We start from the raw sequence: 22,924 nt of genomic DNA, 5'->3' as shown, positions 1-22,924 counted from the left end.
ATACTTAAGTTTTGGACGGAGAAAGAACGGGGCTCTTCAACGAGAAGGAGGAGATCCGAGGTGCCGAGGACCGCGTGGATACATCTAGAGGCTGCACACTTGAGCAGCTCGACTCGTCTCGCTTTGGGATTGAAGAAATCACGAATGAGATTCGTGCAAAGGTACTTCATTTTAATATTTTCGTTGATGTCGTTCGATTCGCAAAAGAGTCTTCCGCTGCGCATCGTTTTGATTTCTTCGTCCAGATCTAGTCTTCTAGAACCCAACAGTTTCATGGTGAAATTTTGAGGGTGATTTCACATTTCCTCCTCTATCTAAATTTTGGATGTATAAATAGAACCCCCGTTTATTATGAAAAAGACAGCATTAGATTTTATTCATTATTATGATAAGCGGAGTGATTTTCTCATTCAAAATCTTGTTTGGGTTCGTTCTTGTACTCCAAAAGCGAAGGATTGAAGGAGCGACATTCATATCATGACACTTGAAGAAAAAGTACCACTCAGTTTGTTGCGTAAGTGACAATTAGGTTAGCATGATCTTCGTCTTTCTGACTTACATCTTTGTCATTTTTTCTAGGTTATCATTGACAATGGCATAGGTTTACAATATCACCTACACCACCTTCAATTCTACTGCTTGCTGATGCGTACGCAGCTCCATTTTCGTCACACCAGAAAAGGTAAAAACATTTTCACTCGTCCCCCCTCTAACGCTTGTTGGCATGTATCCTCTATCAACTCTGTTACAATCAACACAATATCTCTTTCATCTGCTCCACTCTATTCACCTCAATCTCTGCCCACCATCATCATACACTCCCTTAGTGTTGGCTAAGGTATTTTAAAATGAGCCTTAATTGGTAATTTTCTATTATAAAGTCATAATAAAATTCTTAAAGTTATTCTATAAAATCAAAATAAATTAGATCAAGTTGGATTAATATTTTTTCACCTTCCTATAATTATTTTAAATTGTTTTTTGCTAGTTGATTTCATAAAATTAGATTTTTTTCCTTTGTTCAAAATAAAAACTATGAAAAAAATGAATGAAAGATGAAAATTCACCAATCAGTTCTTGCTCTATGGATTCAACCCTTACTTACTCTATACTCATAAGAAAATTATAAATATTGTTGTATAAACTATAAGCCTTAAACGAGATATTTAACCCGAGTTTCTAGTTCATCAGACATATGAGTCTTGAGATTCCAAACAAAATTAATTTGGTGCATCAAGATGGGATTGTCTGGCCTGGATATAAGAGGAGACAACTCAAGGAAGACAATAAGTAAATACAGTAATCAATGACGAGCATGTTCCATGAGTGAGTCGATACATACTGCTTCATATCTTCTACAACACGAGGTGTAGCTAAGCACTCCACGAGTTGGAGACTCAAGCTATCGATGGGGTTTAATCGATACGACATTAGTTAATATATATGATGATATAGTTAATTAATTTGGAAGGCCAATAATGAAGGTTATTGGGATGATGGAGTCATTAACACGGGCTTAGAGTGTTCTACACATCAGAAGGTATACTTACGTTTTGGGAGTTTTTATCAAAAACACCCACTTAGTATCAATAGACGAAGACCCTAAATGAAATTCACCAAAGCCAAAATAGTTTTTAGGGGCCTTCCCCTTTTTCTCCCTTCTCCCCATGGCTCCTCACCATTCCCGATGCAATTGGGATGTCATAATGACAATGGTTAAACAAAGCTTGCCTAGGTGAAGGATGATATTCGACGTGCCAAGGATCGCATGGATATGTTTGGAGGTTGCACAAATGAGCAGCTCGACCTGTGTCGCTTGAGGACTCAAGAAATCACATATGCGATCCATGCGCAATTGCTTCATTTCATGTTTTTATTGATGTCATCAATATTTTGTTTTAAGTCGTTTGCTGCATGGGATTATCATGTTCATCCATATCATGGCCTCTAGAACCCAACATATTATCATCTTCATGTTAGAATTAACTCGACATTAGCGTAATCTAAGTATATTATTCACATCGTTTGCTAATAAAATAAGGATTATATATAATTTTATAATATTCGTTTTATTTTTCTTAATCATGTTATATTAATAACAAAAATAACCCAAAAATATAGATGCAAATAATTATTTAAATGCATTAGTTTTTCTGAAATGCCTTTGACAACAAATATTACTAGTACATTTATTTATTTTCTCTAATGTTAAATCAAAATTAATTTATTAAATATATTTCTTAATGAATTTTATTGTATTAATTTTTTTGTAAGTTAATTGAAGTATTACTAAATTATAGAATGTGTCAAACTGGAAGGTGTGTAAAAATTAAGATTCTATAAAACAATAATCTATGTTGTCTTAATATTTGTCATACCATTATTTTCTTCTAAATATGGTACAAGAATTATATTTTTATTACCCTCTGCATGTTAAGATTAATCTCAATATCATTCAATATTACCATTGTATTTTCCACACTATCGTCTGTTATAATATAAATTATGAATAATTTTGTAATTTTTTGGCTCTTGTTTCTTAATGATTTTTTTTAATATAACTAGAATCAAGAACTGTAGATTCAAACAACTAATCTAGTGATGATTTTTCTCCCAAATGTGGTGGAAAACATATTAATCCATTTATATATTTATTTTACCCACTTTTAAATAAAATTTTTAAAAATTCACAATTTAATTGAATTAATGATTAATTGTACCAGTGAGTGTGGACCCAAGTTATGGTATGAGCTTAAATATGGTGTGTGAAACGGGAAAGTGTGTCAAAAAATATACCTTAAATATGATGTCTCAAATTGGAAAGTGTGTGGAAATTAATACATCCTTATGATATATATATATATGTTATTCAATTATTTATTATATTATTGATTTCTTATAAATATAGTCCAAACGAGATACCTGGAGATGGAGGAGAAGGAATCCCTCGTTTGCTGCATGCCACTCACTGCCTCGCCTTTGCCCACGCCCAGCCATTGCTCGGTGCCTCGAACCACAAGGTTGCAACTCACAAAAACCAAATAATTTTATGCATATATTACTATACATGTAACCAATGTATTAACAATATATCATGTATATAGTTATTATTAACATGTAAGATATAAAAAAAACACCATATGTAAAATATCTGGTATGGTCATCCATTCCATGAGAACAAAATGTATGACATCGTCAAATATTAGTACTGTAGAAACTGATATCCATTTAGAAGAAACTGATATCCATTTAGAAGACAAGCACTAGATTTCCTATATCTGGTTCAGCATCCATCCCAAATCATCACACATCATCTGTCCCCATATCATCATACAGAACAGGATGGGCAAACACTAGTCCCCGTTCTCTCTCTCTATCTATCCCTCACTTTAATTTATGTCACTGTTCGTCATCCGTCATCCGTCATCTGTCAACATCCGACATCCGTCATCCAATACTGTCGTCATCTGTCATCCAATACCGTCGTCATCAGATACCCGACATCCAATACCGTCGTCATCTGTCATCATCCGTCATCCAATACTATCGTCATCCTTCACCAGTCATCCAATACCGTCATTACCCGGCATCTACTACCGTCATTATCCGTCATCCAATACTGGCGTCATCCGTCACTCGTCATCTTCTACCGTAATTATTCGTCATCCATTAGTGCGCGTCATCCGTCACTCGCCATCTACTAACGTCATATCCGTCATCCAATGCTGTCGTCATCCGTTACCCGTAGTCCGTATTCCAAAAATTTGTCGTCCTCCGTCATCCATTACGGTTGACGCGAGTCTTCTTCCCGTCAACGATCCGCTTCGTTCGCGGCGAAGGGTTTTAAGGTTCTTCGTCTTCTTCCCACGATCAATTCGGGCGATCCGGCTAGGGTTTGGATCTTGGCGACGAAGGATTTCTACAGCGGTTTCCGATTTCTTTCTCCTTGATCACAGCGAAGAATCTCGTTTGTTTGGTTGCCAACGCGGAGAAGCAGCATGCAGGACGTGAATGATAGATGAGCCCCTTCTATAAAATTGGTAAAAATGTCTTCCGCTGGATTGAATTCGATCATTCTTTCGATTTTTCACATGCCGACCCCATTCCTTGCACGAGATACCTCGAAAATTTCGTCACAAATCGATTCTGAGATCTCGATCGCCGCCTGTTGTAATTTAATTACAACGATAGTTCCATGTTTACGCCGCTCTCCTCACCCGTGAGCAACCCAGTCGGCCATTTATTGGCTATATCAAACAAAAAACAATCCACATTATATGTCAACACGTCAGCAATGATCAATTATTTGATTCGATTCTTGCACGGTAACTACAGTTAGAGTTTCTTTCATGAATTCTTTCTTACAGTGTTTAATCGGTATTTCTCAAATTTTCTCGCGATTCGTTGTATCAGTCTGTTAGTTTCGTTCTAACTCATCAATCGCAGGTTAGGTTATGTGAAATTAATGGAAAAGGGCACAATCACAGAGGCCCGAGACGAAATCTGAACCATCCATGATTGAGAGTAAGATCGTCTACCGACCTGTTCGTCCCACAGATCTACAAGCTCTGGAACAGATCCACGCAGGTTTATTTCCCATAAGGTTGGCACCCACAAAACATCTATTGGGGGGCATTAAATACTATATAAAACCTATAAAATTTTGATCTATTTATCTATCTTTCTATTTGCCGTATGGATTTAGTCATTAAAGTTTGAGTATTGAAATTTATATGTCATGATCTGTCAGATACGAGCTTGAATTCTTCTTGAATGTGGTCAATGGCTGGGGGATTGTGTCCTGGGCCGCCGTTGATACCAATTGCTGTGATGGCCACGAAGAACTCGTCGGATTCGTGACAACTCGGTTGGTCCCAGCAAAAGAAACCGAGGTTTTGTACCTTCAACTCTTTATGATTATGATGAAACGTCAGACTGGACTGAAAATTTCATGAAATATGAAACATAGCCTGATTATGCTCTTGTGAAAGTTAATGATCCACTAATCTGAGCTCATGATCTTACCTTGTGGTCGACCAGGTCATGAAATTTAAAAATGAAACTTAGTCTGAATGTACACTTCTACAATATGCGCCATGGGCCAGAACCGATGGCACATATCTGAGCTCATGATCTAACCTTACAATCGACATGTTGATGAAATTTACCCAAATATAGTCTTCTGAAAATTTCTGATTCCGAACCCACGGCACCCATCTGAACATTTGATATTATAGTGCGATTTTTGTGATCTGTAAGCCGCACCAAATTAATTTCTCTCTCTAATTGTTTTCCTCAGGAACCCTAGTCACTCCCTGACTAATTATCATATCTAGGGATTTTCATGATAACGAAATCATCCATACCCACGGTATCCATCTGATAGTGTGATGTTACAGATCGCAGGCTCGTTTAGATATGACTCTTCGGGCTCTGAGAAGACACTGGTATACATACTGACCCTGGGGGTCGTCGAGCATTATCGCAACCATGGCATAGGTTATTTTCACCATTATGATTAATTATCTGAATTGATCATGGTTTTAGCTTTCATCTCGCTTTGAATCATGAATTTGGGTTGCAGCGACCAGGCTCGTTCAAGAAGTGATGAAATACGCGTTGTCCGTCGTGAGTTGCGCTGGGATCTATCTTCACGTCATCTTCTACAACGAGCCGGCGATAATCTTTTACCGAAAGATGCTTTTTAAGCTAGTTAAAAGGCTACCCAATTTCTACTACATCCAAAGTCGACACTTTGACGCGTACCTCTTCGTCTACTTACTGGAAAGCCCCAAATCTCCGTGCTCGCCATGGTAATCAAGCTTCAATCAGTGCCTTAATTAGAGGCTTAATTACTGTTTTTTTTCTAAATTATTGATCTGGATCATCGTCGGGTGGTGTAGCAGGGGGATCGTGGCGGCGGTGGCGGCCTTCTTGAAGGAGCTCGCGTTCTCCCTGGCGGCTGCGTTAAGGAAAGGTGGAGGCGGCGGCGTCGGAAAGGGTCGAAGACGAAGCGATGGCAAGGAAATGAGCTCTCTTCTCCGAGCTCAGGATGGAGTTTGTGGGCTTGTTTAATGTCAGAAAATAAATCTGCAACTTTACTCCATTATTTATTGATGTGAATTACATGCCACGTGGCTTCCGCCCATTGGGAGGAGAAAATGGCCGTTAAGTTTGGCCAACCGCCTTTCCGCGCTGGCGTTAGGCTGGTGCGTAGTGCTTCGCACGGGACAGCTGCGTACGCGCGGAATCTGCCAGCTGGCGATCGGGATTAACGGACGGTCGGGATTCGTTCGTACACCGGGTCATGGGGTTCGCGTGAGATCGGACGGCTGGGAGGGGGCGAGTGTAGTTTTATAATTTCGATCCGACTACCGCTTTTTTATTAATTTTATGTGTAAACTTGGTCGCTTTGAAATTTTATTTTTATTTCTGTTCGTTTGTTTGTTCATCCGTTTTATCTCTTGGGAGATGCGGTTTTTGAGCAGGTCTTTGTCGATCTTCTTCGCTGGCGGTTTTCCCGGGAAATTTGGTGCAGTCGGCTTGCGAGAGGACGATTTCGGGGCTTGGATTTGAGTGGAAATTTCAGCCTGCGGAGGAAATTTGTCGAATTTGCCGCAGAGAGGGTAATGCTGGTCCGGCGGTACGTTCGACGAATTTTCTGAGATGGTGAGATAATGGTGCATTTTGTTTAGTTTTTAACTTACATCTGTTCACTTTTCTTGTTGCTGTGGTGTGAGATTTGCATTATTCTCGCCCAAAAGTAGGAGAATTTTCTGCTAGGCCTGCTATTTACTCCGTTAGGGGCCCTCGTTATGTAATTTTGCACTTGGGGCCAAACTCTGGGATTTGAGGATCGTATATCGCTATTGCTCCAGGGTAATGGGACAATGTAGGTTAAGAACAGGAGAAAACTTTTAAAATCTATTTGTATGTACCTTCAAAATTTTGAATTCCCGCATTCCTATCTCTTTTCTTCCCTGTTTTTATCTTTCTGGACGTTTTGGTCTGAGATTTGCATTTTTCTTGAGGATGAATCGGAGAATTTCTCTTAGACGTGCTCTTTATCTGGTCGGGGGTCCCCGTTCTATATTTTTACACTTGGCTTCGACCTCTGGGATAGAAGATCTGATTTTTTTTGAAGAAAGATCTGATGTTACTATTGCTCCTAGTTTGGTAATGTGACGATGTATATTAAGGAGAAAACTTTAACTTATATATTTGTCACTACTTTCAGAAGATTAACGAGATTTTGATTTTTCGGAGTCCTTTCATAAAGTCCACTGTTTCCTTATTTCGGACGGCCAAAAAAATGATAACTTGTAGAATAGATTATAGACGACTTTAATATGCTCATAGACATCGATTAGGTTGTTCCTTTCCATTTCATATGTTTTTGATGCTTCGCTAAAAATAATCCCACCAATGTTCGAAGCTTTAGATATCCTCAACGTATGGAAATCGCATTAATTAACGGTATCACATATACATATATGAAATTTCGATTCTCAGTTTAATTGGCTGTTCTATGAGAACATCCGTGTTCTCTTTCTTCTTGATCCCAAAATTCCATTGTATCTAACTCCCGTGATCTTTTAGGTGGAAGGCCCAGATTTCTTGTCAAGAGATGTGGATAATGGGCTGCTCATTCTGAATCAGAAAAGGGCTCATTTATTAAAAAAGTTGGATGAAAAACAGTCTCTCGTAGGGTCATTGATGCCTTATGCGGCAGATATTCTGAAAAACTCTGCTTTGCATTCTACTGGACTGAAAGTTCGAAATGGATTGCCAAAATACAGCAGGCCTTCAAGTGACAAAAATTTCTCGGGAAAGTGGAAACAAGAAGAGCCGATGCCTGATTCAGAATGGATTGGCAAAATACCGGAATGTCCCGTTTACTGCCCAACAAAGGATGAATTTGAAGATCCTCTAGTCTTCTTGCAAAAAATATCTCCCGTGGCCTCCAAATTTGGTAATCTCCTGATCCCTGGTGTGTCACATTGCTATTTGTTTTCTAGTGATCACACATCTGAAATAAAAAGTTATCGTTTTCTATTTTCGTATGCTGATTTTTGGGTTATTTTTTCCATATTAAAATTTATGGACGTAAGCATTTTCTCCAAAGAGTAACAATAGTAGCGAGGGAAAGGTCCTGGTGTCTTTGTTATTGTTATCATCATTAATCTCGTCCTCTCCGTTTTTTCTAGTGTGGGGGATTAGTGTAGATTATTATTTTGGACTGCTTTCACTTTGCCAATTTCCTATGCCCATTGACTTGAATGATGCCTTCTTGAAATATTGTTGGTTATTACCATGGGTATTTTGTTTTGCTGACAGCTAGAATATATCATAGTGGCTTCTTGTCACTGATGAATTGTGTCTCTGATAAGAACCTTGATCTGGGTGCATATCGGGTGGGGAGTAGAGGGCGAGGCAAGGTAGGAGTTCCCGGGGTAGGAGAGTAGAAACAGGAATGATAGGAGGGGTTGAACAGAGGAGGCAGGGATCGACCAGGGACGAGCTGCCTGATGACGCAGCGAAGGGTTGCTGATCACGGGGAAGGGGATTATCGGAGACTAGAAGAGAACTGAACGGCAGGGGTAGGGATCAGATATGAGGGGAGCTGGCTGAAGATCCGGTGAGATGATCACAGGAATAAGGGATCTCTGGATGGTCAAGGAGATGGGACCGAGGCAGGGAGGATTGAGATTGTGAGCTAAGAGACCGATCTTACCTTAAGTCTTGACTGCCTCCTCAAGGGAGGGCTACACATATTTATAAGAAAAGGAAGCAGTCTACCATAAACATCAGATGACTAAAGAGCCCCTAATGGGCTAAAATGTCTAAGATACCCTCGAGGGTAGAGGATTGTTGCAGAGTTCTTTTTCTTATCCCCAGTCATGACAATCTCATCTACATAGACCAGAAAAATAGCACATTTTCCCGACACAGTAATGAACGGTGTATCATCACCGTTTCTTGGCATTACCCCAGATTCTTCATGTCAATTGAAATCACTCTCTAGGGGATTACTTAAGCCCATAGAGTGTGCTTCACAGCTTGCACAAACTTCACCCTTGCAGCTGTCAGTAATATCCTGGTGGTAACTGCATATATTCTTCCTCCAGTTGTTGGTGGAGAAAAACATTATTCACATCATATTGGTAGAGGCTCCATCCAACATTTGCGACAAGTGCAAAAAGTATATGCACCATGCTGAGTTTGGTAACAGGGGCAAATGTCTTACCATAGTCTATCTCATGCATCTGGGGTGTAACCCTTTGCTACTGGCCAGGCATTGTCTCTCCCCCGGGTTCCCCCCTGCAACCGACTGTCTTCTTACCTGGTGGTAATCTGAACAAAGTCCCTGTTGCTTTCTTCAGAAGTGCAGTCATCTCCACATCCACTGGTTTTTTTCATTTCTCATCTCCCATTTCTTCATCAACATTGTTTGGGATACTGTTAGAGTTCAGTGTTACTCTGAAAGCTTGCAGTTGAGGCAAGAGATGTTTATACGAACCTAAGGATTCATGTGGTACAGTGGTTTCTTAGAACATGTACGTACATTTTTTTCTCAGGGAAATCTGTCGGCCATGAGTAATTAATCGTCAGCATCATTTCTGCAGCTCGTTCTGAACTGTGAGATATTATTGGAGTTGATAAGGATGTGTCGGCTGTCTCTCCTTCATCAGTCAGTTGTGGGTCACCCATATCCTCTGCACCAGAATCTTCTATTCTAGCTGTTGCCACCCCTCCACTCTCTGGTGCTACTGGGCATTCTTCAGGGACTGGAATCTGGTAATCAGAAGACACGTCAGAAGTATCATCCCCTGAGATCAGCAGTAACCAATTGGAGTGCGATAGTCTTGGCCCTGGAGTCCAGTATCCAATTGGAAATGCAATAGTTTCGGTCACTTGAAAAGCAAATCAAAAATGTACTTTGAGGTCCATGTCATAGAGGTTGGATTGAGCATGGATTTCAGCTTTTCAAACAGCTCCTCCTTCAAGGTGTAAATCTCTGATTTTGCACAGGAGGTTGTAGAACAGCTTCATGTACACCAGGTGTCATTTCTGCCACTTTGGTCTGACCTCTTTTGTTTTGGTGATTCTGCAGATGCCAATGCTTCTGTTTGGTGTGCCCATGCTTACTGTAGTTTCAGAAATGTATATTCTTTGATTTTCCGGGTGGCATATGGTGGATTTTGCATCATCTTTTCCCAGGTGGCATATAGTGGATCATTTGTTTTCTCTCTTTGACCAAATGTTCTTTCAATCTCATCCTGTCAATATGAGTTCAATATACTGAATCCCATTCCTCAGGTTGAATCCAGTGAACTTCAGGGCTTTAGGATCCACCATGGCAATCAAGCTCTGGTTTGCTAGCGCTGCAATATGTTGGATGACAGCCTTTTCCTCAGCTTCATCCTTCTCGAAGGGGTTGACTTTGACTAGAATGGACAAGGTAGGTCTCCTCCCAGTCAGCTTCATTCTCTTGAAGAATGGAAAGTCCCAGTTGGTTGTTCAAACTTCCAAAGAAATGAAAGAGAAGTCGGCTCAAAAATCCCTTTCCAAATGAAGCACCAAGAATGGTGGCAATACACATCAGACCTCGGATCACTATATTGTGTCTCGCTGCTGGTTCAGCAGCTGTCACAATTGTCAGTTGTTGAATGAGTTGTAGGTGCTGATCTTTGCCATGGAAGCACTCTCTGGTGATGAATCACATTGTGGCTTCAGTAGCTCCTCTTTATTTCTGACATGTAAGTGTCACAGTGGCAGATTTTCAGATGTGTTAGTCCTGAAGATGGTTGGAGGGAGAAGGAGTCAGCAGAGCGAGTGGTGACTGGTTGGCTACGATACCATGTTGTACTTTGAGTTTCCAGTTGCCATCAACGCTCCTGCACCTCTTGCCTTAAAGGTAATGAGGGAAAACTAGACGTTCGTACTCAACAATAGGTGGGAAAGCCCAACTTACACAACAGAGAACTAGGCCTGAAGATAATGGGCCCATCTAGTTAAAAATAGAATGGTAATTTCCTATAAGGCCTTATACATGACCTTACAGATTACAGATGTGTGTTCAACTAAGGGTTCTGGCTGACCTGATCAATTGAAAGAAAAAATTTGGAATGGCTGCAGACCTGAATCAGTGTCTGAACCTCCTATGGGATGATCTACCAGCCAATGCAATGAGTTCTTGACAGCCCTCTTTAGGGAGTGCTATAAATATTTTAAGGGAACCACACTATGGTCAACACAAGAATACCCCTTGTGAGGTTTGGGGATTGTATCATGAGTCGCCAAAGCTGATTATGAAGGATATAGGTTTCTATCATGTCTTGTCTCTAGGAATTGATTCAATTACCTTATTTTGAGGGAATTTTTTTTTTTTGAAATATAAAAAAAGGGGTGAACACCTGATGAATCGGTGAACCCCCCCATCAGGACCTTACAGTCACTTCACCATCAATCCAATCATATTCAAATCCTCCTTTGTTGGTTTCCCGCTGGAGCCATGTCACCTTTAAACCCTACTCTTCGTGTATGACTCCATCTGTAGAAGCCATTCTTCCTCTGAACAACACCTCTTTTCGATGCAACTAGATGGCCCACAACACTACCAATGCTTGGCCTCCTCCTTCATTTCCTCTGCCTCTGCGATTCTAGAGTGAGTCCCAGAAAGTCTCTTCAGATGTCACCTTCACACTTGATAATATCTGGCTGGCCCAAATCGTGCGAGCAAATGAACACTCAAAGAAGAGATGGTTGTATTCTTCTTCTTCAACAATGTATCCAGATATAGCCTTTTGCGAAAGACTCTTGTCATTTGTCTTCTTCGTGGTAGCAGCCAACCAAAGATCCTCACCTTCAGTAGTTCTCTTTGTCACCCTATGAATCTCCATGCTCGGATTAGTGACCTATCTTCCTCTTGCCCCTTCGGATCTTTGCGTAGGCCTTCTGGATTGAGAAGGGGCCATTTGACCTACCCAACCATCTTGCTCTCCGTCATTTGGTCTTAATTGGATTAGGATTGTTGCATGTCCATGAGTTCAGACACCTGCTGGTTGGATAAGGCACCTTGTATGATTAGTGTCTACGTCTTTTCAAAAAAAAAAATTATCAGTGTCCACGCCCTATCCCTACCGTCCTGAACATGGGCATTTTGATTATGTGCAAGCACATACAGACGAGAGAAAATCTCACTCAAGATGCCTCATGCCGACCATGCATCACTACAATATTGAAATGTTGCCCTGTCGTCTAACTTGGCAGAAAAGAATCCTCGTACTCGTGGAAAGATTTGTCTAAGCCCTTGCCAGAATGGCGATGCCCCATGATAGGGTTCTGCCTTTCTGTCCCCATTCAGTCCCTTGCCATAGATGTCTCTTAGTAATTTGATGACAGGATCATCCGGTGGAATCATAATTCTCTCCACCCATTTAGATAATAATGACATGTTCCTACTCTGCATGAGTAGGACCCCCATACCTCCCAATTTGGTGGGACGACATACATTGTCCCAAGCCACCATCGCAAGTCCTTTGCTTTGTTCCGGCCCAAATCCTCTCCATAGAAAGCGTCTCATCAGGCTTTCTAATCTCATCCCGATTCCTGTTGGTATCTTGAAAACTGAGAGGTAGAATATGGGAACAGATGAGAGTACTGATCACAGCAACACTAATCGACCCTCTCTTGATAACACCTTTGTTTGCCACCCCTCCAATCGTCTTTCCACCTTCTCAATGACTGGTTGCCAATCTGCTCTTGCCATCCTCCATTTTGTCAGTGGCAGGCCTAAATACCTCATTGGTAGTCTCCCAATCAGTGTTCTCAATATCTCTGTGCGCTGTCTCCTCTTCTGGAGATAGGCTGTTGCACAAAAAGGCTGATTTGGGTTAATTTGTAGTCCCAAGAAATCTGCTAATGGATCAATTATGATATTTCAATTTTGCTTCACTCGCTGAACCTTCAATGAAGAAGGTGGTATCATCAGCATACTGGAGCGGTGGAATCCCATTTTGGTGGTTGGACTGTATATAGCCTCACAACAATCCCTGTGAGCATGCCTGATCGGTACATACTGCGGGCGCATCCACTGCCAGGATGAACAATAATGGTGCCAATGGGCAACCTTGTCGCACCCCTCTTTGTGGCTGGATTCGACCTCCTTCTGGTCGTCCATTTATCAGCATCATGCGGGAGTGAGTTGTGATGCATCTCTTCACCAAGATGATCCATTCCTTAGGGAAACCTCTCCTTTTCATAGAGGGCCACAGAAATTCCCAGTCTAATGATTCGTAAGCCTTGGCAAAATCGACCTTCCACATGAACCCTCTTGTACCATTCCTCTTCCATGCAGTTAGTATTTTACCTGATGTTACTGCGCTGTCAACCAAGAGTCTACCTGGAATGAAAGCTATCCTGGCCCTTAGCTTATTTTCCAGCACCTTTGCAATAATGAGATAGATAGAGTTTAATTGTGAAATGGGTCTAAAATCTTCAATTCTGTTGGCCCCTTGACATTTCGGCAGGAGGAGCAAATATGATCTATTGATCTTCTCCATATTCCCTCTTCCTTGTCTAAATTCTTCAAGCGTGGCCATCACATCCGGTCCAACCAAATTCCAACACTCGTTGTAAAAGAATACTGGGATGCGGTCTGGACCTGGAGCTCCCTCCCCATTCAGCCCCTTGATTGACGCCTTGACCTTCTCCTCTGAAAACAGACAGATCAGTTCTGCTTGATGTTCAGGGCTCACTATCTTTCCCCCTTACCGCACCACTTCCACCGGTTCCATTCCCCTTTTTTGGAGAAGGATCGGAAGTGGTCTGCAATGGCATGTCCCACCGCTTGTGATCCAATGTGTTCTCAATGTCCCACCTTTATTCTCAATATTTGATTTGTACGTCTCCTGCCATTTGCTGCCAGGTCTCCTGCGCGTAGCCATAATTGTCTCAAGCATTGTCTCCAGTCCATCTCTAATTTCTTGTCTTCCTCTGCCACCACCCCTTGCCATCCTCTGTGTTCTTGAGCCTCCTCTCCCTCTAGAGCTCTGATGTCTTCCAACACATCTAGTTGCTTTACTCTGGCTAGAGCTCTGATGTCTTCCAACACATCTAGTTGCTTTACTCTGGCTAGAGCTCTGATGTCTTTCAACACATCTAGTTGCTTTACTCTGGCTAGAGCTCTGATGTCTTTCAACACATCTAGTTGCTTTACTCTGGCTAGAGTTTCATTCCTCTTCTTCCTCCTGATTTCCCAAACTCATTTTTGATTCCCCATCAAATGTTGCCAAAACCCTTTCAGTCTCTCGGCCATCGTCTCTATTTCTGACCTTTCTTTGTGTTGTGCAGTTCATGCTTGCTCTATCTCATCCCTAAAATTGACTTCATGGACCATGATTTATCCATCTGAAAATATGTGTATCGCCTGAATATCTCATTTGTCGCCCACACAATGGGAGTATGATCTGACAATGGTCTTGGCAGTGATCTCACGTCTGCATTTGGGAACTTTTCTGCCACCTCGCCTGAACTTGGAAACCTGTCTTATCTAGATTTCATTTCGCCTCCAGCCATGCTCCTCCACCATACACACAGTCCACTGACCCCATTTCTTGTCAGTCTGCGTTGGCTATGAATGACCAAAAGCCTGCCGAGTCAAGGTCTAGCCCTTCCAAGTCATTTGGCCTGTCACTCGCCTCTAGCGTCTTATTGAAATTGCCCCCAAACAGCATTGGAGACCCTCGGAAGTTGGATACCACTTCTCCCAGCTCACCCCATAATGCGCTCCTCCTAGTGGCATTTGCTGAGCCATATACTGGTGCTATAACCATCTCAAAAACATCACTTATCCTTCTCAACTTGACTGCTGACGTCGCTTGGCCCGACCAGGTTTCCACTTTTGAAAACACTGTATCATTCTAAGCTACCACCGCACCATCAGAGCATCCAACTGCATTGACCGCCAAGAATCCCTCAAGAAATCTTCAGCCCACTGTGTTCCACACTCTAGCTTCACAAGATTCCAGCATAGTTTCTTTCAGGCATACTACTCTGGCTCCCCATTCTTTCAGATGATTTCTTATCACCCCTTTTCTCCGCTCATCTTGGAGCCTGCAAACATTCCATGAAGTACACTTCATGATTGAACGTTTGTCTCCCCTGCCCCCTCGTGGGTCCATTGCAATCCCACCTTTATAGAAACCTCCTCTACTTGGTGGCTAAGTAGAGGACCTTCCCCACCTTCATTTATCTCCGCTTTCCTGTGCGCCATCTCTGTTGCAGGCATCTCCACGTCTGGTGCTCATGAGCTAGGAGTCAGCATTTGGACCGTCTTCTTCATGCTGCTCTTCGCCTTTCCCCCAGCTATTAAACTCAAATGACCGCTTTTCTGTGCCGTCGTCCACTTCACAATTTCCCGATCATGTTTAGTTCCAGACATCTTCCGTCTGTAGACTATATTGGCCGCTGAAGTTCCCCCTTTTTTTCTTGTACCAAATGCTGCTCTATGGTTCTCTTAGTCCCCTCTGCTTCTTGTTTCCTTTTGGGGGGGAATCTGATTACCTCCTTTTCAGTTCATTTAAGTTTTCTCAGAAATAAAGTGTCAACTTCATCACATTTGTATGCAATGACTAGTAGTTTTGTGTAGAGACTTGATGTAGGCCTTTATCAAGGATAGTCTTTTGAGTGGAAGAGAATCTGAAGACAACAGAGGAACAGTGACGGCTACAGGCCCAGATCGACGACTTAATCTCCCTAGGGAGTGTTCCAGTATTCAATTGACCCTTTCCGCTGTGTTTCCTGCTTCCTTCCTTGCCAAACTAGCCAACTGTCTACATGGTACTTGTGGGGGGGGATTCCATCTATTTAAGGGGAAATTGTCCTACTTGCAACAAACCAGAACCGCTGAAATGGGTCGGGGATGGTAACACCAGTGTAGGGTAGATTTCTTTAATCTTCATCTTTAGACTATATTTAAAAACATCTGCTGCTACTAATCTGGACAAAATGAAACAATTAAATGGTTGAGGCGTCAAGATTTTTTCATACTATTTGAATGTATCATCACCACATGGCCGGTGCATTGTTTGTTAAAGTCTAGAGTTGGATACCATTTATGAATGTGCCATGAACTTTTACTGTGTGATACTGATACAATCCCCATCCCCTTATAGGAGTATTTTTGTCTTTAGTTTTACTGTATCTCCCTTAAAATACTTTTAGTTCTTCCCTACCGGCTGGGAGATCCTCCTGGTGGGTATTCAGGATCCTGTCTGGGCCTGCAACCAATGCTTCTTCTATCTCTCTCTCTCTCTCTCTACCCTTTCAAGATTCTCCAAGGGAGACTTACCTGAGGTCTCTATGAGATACACTGCTCCTTCTGCTCCAATTTTCAGATTTATTGATGCTAACTTAATCCCTGATATGCTAGGTATATGTAAGATTGTATCCCCTTTAAGTGCTTCTGTCCCGGCCGGTGAAGTGCTGATGAAAGAGAAAGCTGGATTCAGATTCACCACGCGAGTTCAGCCATTTCGACTTGCAGACTGGAATACAGAAGAGAAGTTCACCTTTTTCATGAGCGGAAAGTAAGTGATCCTCCTTGTGCTGGATGGAGAGTGGAAAGAACTTGTTTTCTCATTTCATTACTGAAACGCATTACATATGGCTTGATGACTTGTCAGAAATTACACATTCCGTGAATTCGAGAAGATGGCGAGCAAGGAGTTTTATAGAAAGTATAGTACTGCAGGATGTCTTCCTTCCAAGTTTATGGAACAGGAGTTTTGGCGTGAAATATCTCAGGGGAGGTCAGATTGTGTTGAATACGCTTGTGATATTGATGGCAGCGCATTTTCATCTTCGTTAGGCGATCAGCTGGGACGAAGCAAATGGAACCTTAAGGTATGGCCTTTTTTCGATGTTAGTCACTAACAGAACAAGAAGAAGATGATTCAGATGTTTCCCAACATTGGTATTTACCTTTTTAAGATGATTATCAATACTGAATTCATCTTTTTTAAAATGTACAGTCATTTTCTCGGTTGCCTAATTCCATACTTCGACTTCTGAAAAAGGCCATACCAGTGAGTCGTGTGAATGACACTCTCTCTCTATATCTCTCTGATTCTCTCGTTATCTTTCTCTCTATCTCCCTCGTGTCTTTATTGCTCTCCCCACACACACACATTCTCTCTCTTCCTCTCTCTGTCTAGTTCTCTCTCTCCCTTGCTCTCTCTTGCTCGCTCTCTTTCTCTCCATCTCTCTCTCTCTCTCACTCTCTCTCTCTCTCTTTCTCTCTTGATCTCTCTCTGGTTCTTTATACCTTTCTCAGACATCGTGCTATTTTTCGTTTTTCAGGGAGTGACCGATCCAATGCTTTACATAGGAATGCTCTTCAGCATGTTTGCTTGGCACGTAGAAGATCACTATCTCTACAGGTACACATCAAATTACTCTTTCTTAGTACGACAAAAGCTTGATGGGAAACCTTGGCAGTATAAATTATCATCACTGTGGGGCATCAAAAACATGGTACGGGGTTCCGGGGCAGGCTGCTGATGACCTGGAGAGGGTTGTGCAGGAGCATGTTTACAGCCACCAAATTTTTCCATCAGAGAAAGAAGAAGAAGCATCCAATATTCTTGCCGAGAAGACGACAATGTTCCCCCCATCTATTCTAATGGAACATGGTGTCCCTGTCTACAAAGCTGTGCAAAGGCCTGGAGAGTTTGTGATAACTTTTCCCCGGGCCTATCATGCTGGTTTTAGCCATGGTGAGTTTCTTTCCCTTCCAAGCAGACAGCTATAGGTGGGTGGATGGTAGAGATGTCAAGACAAATGGAAGAGAGAGAGAGATAGCAAGAGATGGTAGAGAGAAAGTTCAGGAGATGGAAAGAGAAAGAGGGTGGGAGAGTTGGTGGAGAGAAAGTTCAGGAGATAGAAAGAGGAGGGAGGGAGAGTTGGTAGAGAGAAGAACAGAAGATAGAAAGAGAGAACAACAGAGAGAAGGTAGAGAGAGAAAGAGCAGGAGATAAAAGGAGAGAATTATCAGTTCTTTCTAAGTAACTGAATCTAAATTTTTTTGGTTTTAGATCCACTGAACTTGGATCCCTTCCGTGGTTTTATTGAAATTATCAGGATTCAATTGTGGGGAGGCAGTGAACTTCGCGGTGGGTGAGTGGTTCTCCTTCGGGGCAGCAGCAAGCCAACGATACGCTCTTCTCAACAAGGCTCCCCTTCTCCCCCATGAAGAACTCCTCTGCAATGAGGCAATGTTTCTTTACAGGAGGAGGTTGACCCATGTTTCTGCCCACTGCACCATTTCTTCATTTGTCCAGTTGATCCACCATCAGCGGCAGGCTCGTCAGGCTCTAATCAAGTCTGGGGCAAGAACCTCGATAATCCCGATCTTACAGGGCACCATTCTCTGTGGGATATGCAAGCGAGACTGCTTCATTGCGTATGTTTTGTGCAATTGCCATCCAGACCCAGTCTGTCTCCAGCATGGTATTGATTTTCCTTGGGGCTTTCTTCTAATTTTGCTCTTGAGTTTTTTCTTATTTCTCTTCTTCTACTTGATCGTTTTATTTTTTATCTTCTTATTCTTCTTCTTGATATTTTTTTTCTTATTTTCATCTTCTTCTTTGCCCTCATCATCATCACCACCTTCATCTTCATCATCATCTCTTTGGTATCAACTTATGCTTCTTGATCTTCTTCATCATCTTTTTCTTCCTGATATTCTTATTCTTTATCTTTATTTGATATTTTATTATTCTTCTTCTTGGTCTTCTTCTTCCTGATATTCTTATTCTTGATCCTTCTTTGACATCTTATTCGTCTTCTTGATCTTCTTCTTTATTTTCCTTCTTGTTCTTTGTGTTCTTCTTATTCCTGATATTCTTATTCATATCTTTCTTTGACATCTTATTATTCTTCTTCTTGATCTTCTTATTTATTTTCCCTCTTCTTCAGCATCTTCTTATTACTGATATTCTTATTTTTAATCTCTCGTCGACATCTTACTATTATTCTTCTGATCTTCTTCTCCTTTATCTTCTTCATTTGATCCTGTGAAAGTGCAGGAATGGAGAGGAACAGCTGCAGCTGTGGACCAGAGAAGATGGTTTTCACAAGAGAGGAGGTTGTAGAAATGGAAGATGTGGCTCGATGGTTTCGGCTTCAGACTGTTCTCTGTTTGCAACCTTCCCAACCCCATTGGAGTGATACAGACTCTGGATCTGCGACTGCATCCTCGGTCTCTGTGTTTCATCCATTTCATGATGTGAGTGCTCTCCCTCTCTTTTGCTCAGTCTATCTCTCTTTTTCTGTCTGTATCTCTCTTTATTTATCTGCCTCTCTCAATCTATGTGCTTTCCTATCTATCTATCCATCTATCTATCTTTCTATGTATCATCCCCTCTCTCCCTGTCTATCCCTCTCGTTCTCTCTCTTTCTGTCCATCTTTCTGTCTATTCCTCTCTCTCTCTCTCTTTTTCTGTCTATCTCTCCCTATCTATCTATCCCTCTCTCTCTCTATTTATCCCTCTCTCTTTTTACTCTCTGTCTATCCTTCCCTCTTTCTCTCTCTTTTCTCTCTCTATATCTCTCTCTCTTCTCACTTTATCTATACCTCTCTCTCCTCTCAATTTATCTATCCCTCTCTCTCTCTCTCTCTCTCTCTTTCTCTCCTCTCTCTTTCTCTTTTCTCGCTTTATCTATCCCCCTATCTCTCTCTCTTCTCTCGCTTTGCCTATCCTTCTCTCTCTGCCTATCCCTCTCTCTTCTCTCGGTCTGTCTATCCCTCCCTCTTTCTCTTTTTCTCTCTCTTCTCTCGCACTGTCAATCCCTCCCTCTCTCTCTCTCTTCTCTCGCTCTGTCTGTCCCTCCCTCTTTCTCTCTCTTCTCTCACTCTGTCTATCTCTCTCTCTCTCTCTATCTGTCTATCTCTGTCTCTTTCTCTTCTCTCTCTCTGTCTGTCTATCTCTCTCTATCTGTCTATCACTCTCTCTTTCTCTTCTCTCTCTCTCTATCTGTATATCCCTCTCCCCTTCTCTTCTCTCTCTCTATCTTTCTATCCCTCTCTCTTTTCTCTCTCTATCTGTCTATCCCTCTCTCTTTCTCTTCTCTCTCTATCTGTCTATCCCTCTCTCTTTCTCTTCTCTCTCCATCTGTCTATCCGTCTCTCTTTCTCTTTTCTCTCTATCTGTCTAACCCTCTCTCTTTTCTCTCTCTATCTGTCTATCCCTCTCTCTTTCTCTTCTCTCTCTATCTGTCGATCCCTCTCTCTTTCTCTTCTCTCTCTATCTGTATATCCCTCTCTCTTTCTCTTATCTCTCTATCTATTCCTCTCTCTTTCTTTTCTCTCTCTATCTCTCTGTCCCTCTCTTGTTCTCTTCTCTCTCTCTATCTGTATATCCCTCTCTCTTTCTCTTATCTCTCTATCTGTATATCCCTCTCTCTTTCTCTTCTCTCTCTATCTGTATATCCCTCTCTCTTTCTCTTCTCTCTCTATCTGTATATTCCTCTCTCTTTCTCTTCTCTCTCTATCTGTCTATCCCTCTCTTTCTCTTCTCTCTCTATCTGTCTATCCCTCTCTCTTTCTATTCTCTCTCTCTCTATATGTCTTCCTTCTCTCTTTCTATTCTCTCTCTCTCTATCTGTCGTCCCTCTCTCTTTCTCTTCTCTCTCTTTCTCTATATCTATCTATTCCTCTCTCTTTCTTTTCTCTCTCTATCTCTCTGTCCCTCTCTTGTTCTCTGCTCTCTCTCTATCTGTCTATCCCTCTCTCATTCTCTTTTCTCTCTCTATCTTATCTGTCTATCCCTCTCCCCTCTCTTCTCTCTCTGTCTATCTGTCTATCCCTCTCTCTTTTTCTTCTCTCTCTCTATCTGTCTATCCCTCTCCCCCTCTCTTCTCTCTCTCTATCTGTCTATCCCTCTCTCATTCTCTTCTCTCTCTCTATCTGTATCTCTCGGTCCCTTTCTGTCTGCATTTCTCTCTCCACCTCTCTCTGTGTCTATCTCTCTTGCTCTCTGTCTGTCGATTATTATCTAACAATCTATCCATCCATCTATCCGTCCATCTATCCATCCATCCTTCTGTCTATCATCTATCTATCTGCCTCCCTCTCTCTCTCTTTTTCTTTTAAGTTACAGTGTCTTGCTAAGGCTCTCATTCTAGGTGGCCAGTCTAGTACTGGTCCTCTCATTGTATATTCTGATGTTTTCCTGGCTGGTCTGCCGTGATATTGGAGTAGTTTCTTGTCTCACCCCATAGTGATTTCAGCAGCCCCATTCTTTGACAGGTTGGTTTGGTGTTGATTTTAAACTCTTGACCTCTTTTTGACCAGTTTTTTCTGTCCTGTCTTCTTGGCCTTGTAACGTGTTGTCCACCTGGTTTATCTATGATACTCCCCATATACCCTTAGCCGGGAGAGGTAGTCAAGCATTGACCATTTGATTTTATAAATTCAAATACTGTCCGAACTCCACTACGCCGCTCTAAAGTCAGAGAGTCTTGAGCCCTCAAATCATTCATTATATAGTTTTTGGCCCTTCGTCCCTCCACGGTATAGCCAGTCTACGTACACCAATTTCAAGCCCCAGTAGGGCCGTTCTACACTTTATATTCTTATTCTGGATATCCACTTATTCTAGCTGAAGTACACTTGACTTTTGAGTTCCCTAGTCTCACTCTTACTCTTAAATCTATCTATCTAGTATATCTTTCTCAGTCTTGGTCTTATTATCTATCTATCTATCTATCTATCTATCTATTTATCCAACTCAGTATCTATCTGTGTCTATCAGTGTCTCTCTCTACATCTATAAGTCTGTCTATCTACATATCTTCCTCTCTATCTATTTATTTGTCTATATGTTGAATCGGGGTGTTTCTCAACAGATTTTTGTGTTTCTTCTAATTTCTATTTTCTGTAGAAAATGGAGGACTCTGACAACGAGATACTGAGGGAGAAGCAGAGGTCCTTTAAGACCGAAGAGACCAGGGAGCTCTCAAGTTCCAAGCTCTTTAATCCTGAACTAGTCCGGCCAGCCCCGGCTTACCTGATGGGTCAACTGACTGGTCATTTTATCAACCAGAGTTCGAACAAACGGGCCCGAAGGCAGCTCCACGACTGCTAACCCCATGGTACCAAGTACATTCCCCTCACATTCTTTGGGCCTTGAGAGCTATCATGGGCCCCATTTGTTGGGTGTACTTTGCTTCTTGAAGTAAATTTATGGCTTGGATCAGACTGTCATAATTTGGAAAGTTAGATATCCATTATGGACATAGATCCCCATTAGATGATCATTGTAATTTTTATAGATTAATGTCAAATTTACAGCAGGTGATCAGATTTATCAAATAGACAAAAACAGGCGAACAAACGGATTGGGATCTGACCAGCTTTTACATTTGATGTTTTGTTCCAGTGTAAGTGATATTTTCCAATACTTGGAAATCAAGAATGATATGGAATGTCAAGAAAAAAAGATAAAATAATTCAACACAAATAAATTAAAGAAGATAGGTCAAACTTTAGGATAAACATATTCCTAAAGTTATAAATCAATCATTTAATCATTATTGAATCAGTGAATCATTTTTGGAATTTGATTGACATAGGCAGAACCTTGTAGAGTTCCAATGTACACATTATGCTCTAGAAGGTTCAAGGAGTATGCCAATTCTTTCATGGAACCATATCATCACAAAATATCATATAGGCATAATCCTTCATTTACCTGAGACTTCCATAATAATTTAAGGTGCGGATAACTTTCAAACCCTAATAGGTCATGTTAGTCAGTACTTATGTGAAAATAAATCATTAAAAATTATATTCTCGGATATTGTACAACCTCAGCTAGAATTTAATGATATCTTATTCCTCCACTCCATCTCCTTTTAT

General features: G+C 41.4%; 2 protein-coding genes across 6 annotated transcripts; both read left to right on the top strand.

Moving 5' to 3' along the window:
* The first annotated feature begins 3,859 nt into the window (after positions 1 to 3,859).
* On the top strand, positions 3,860 to 6,133 carry LOC144712430 (histone acetyltransferase MCC1-like). Of its 3 annotated transcripts, none has more exons than XM_078586696.1 (6): positions 3,860 to 4,040; positions 4,452 to 4,603; positions 4,751 to 4,892; positions 5,400 to 5,499; positions 5,585 to 5,813; positions 5,904 to 6,133. In XM_078586696.1, the coding sequence occupies exons 2-6, from the start codon at positions 4,515 to 4,517 to the stop codon at positions 6,073 to 6,075; spliced, it is 732 nt and encodes a 243-aa protein (XP_078442822.1). In that variant the 5' UTR covers positions 3,860 to 4,040; positions 4,452 to 4,514; the 3' UTR covers positions 6,076 to 6,133. The 3 variants fall into 3 exon arrangements, with proteins under 3 accessions (XP_078442822.1, XP_078442823.1, XP_078442821.1); XM_078586697.1 differs by having other exon boundaries at positions 4,447 to 4,603; positions 5,907 to 6,133; XM_078586695.1 differs by having other exon boundaries at positions 4,447 to 4,603.
* Positions 6,134 to 6,407: 274 nt separating this feature from the next.
* Positions 6,408 to 22,364, top strand: LOC144712167 (lysine-specific demethylase JMJ706-like). Of its 3 annotated transcripts, none has more exons than XM_078586365.1 (10): positions 6,408 to 6,643; positions 7,600 to 7,972; positions 16,436 to 16,592; positions 16,689 to 16,908; positions 17,037 to 17,090; positions 17,365 to 17,444; positions 17,503 to 17,780; positions 18,145 to 18,513; positions 19,092 to 19,291; positions 21,948 to 22,364. In XM_078586365.1, the coding sequence occupies exons 2-10, from the start codon at positions 7,717 to 7,719 to the stop codon at positions 22,149 to 22,151; spliced, it is 1,818 nt and encodes a 605-aa protein (XP_078442491.1). In that variant the 5' UTR covers positions 6,408 to 6,643; positions 7,600 to 7,716; the 3' UTR covers positions 22,152 to 22,364. The 3 variants fall into 3 exon arrangements, with proteins under 3 accessions (XP_078442491.1, XP_078442489.1, XP_078442490.1); XM_078586363.1 differs by having other exon boundaries at positions 6,408 to 6,669; XM_078586364.1 differs by lacking the exon at positions 17,037 to 17,090 and having other exon boundaries at positions 6,408 to 6,669.
* Positions 22,365 to 22,924: the final 560 nt, after the last annotated feature.

Source organism: Wolffia australiana, chromosome 14, assembly GCF_029677425.1.
Source record: "Wolffia australiana isolate 7733 chromosome 14, ASM2967742v1".
NCBI lineage: Eukaryota > Viridiplantae > Streptophyta > Magnoliopsida > Alismatales > Araceae > Wolffia > Wolffia australiana.
Note: the sequence above shows the minus strand (reverse complement) of the source record. Positions and strands in the feature narration are given on the sequence as shown.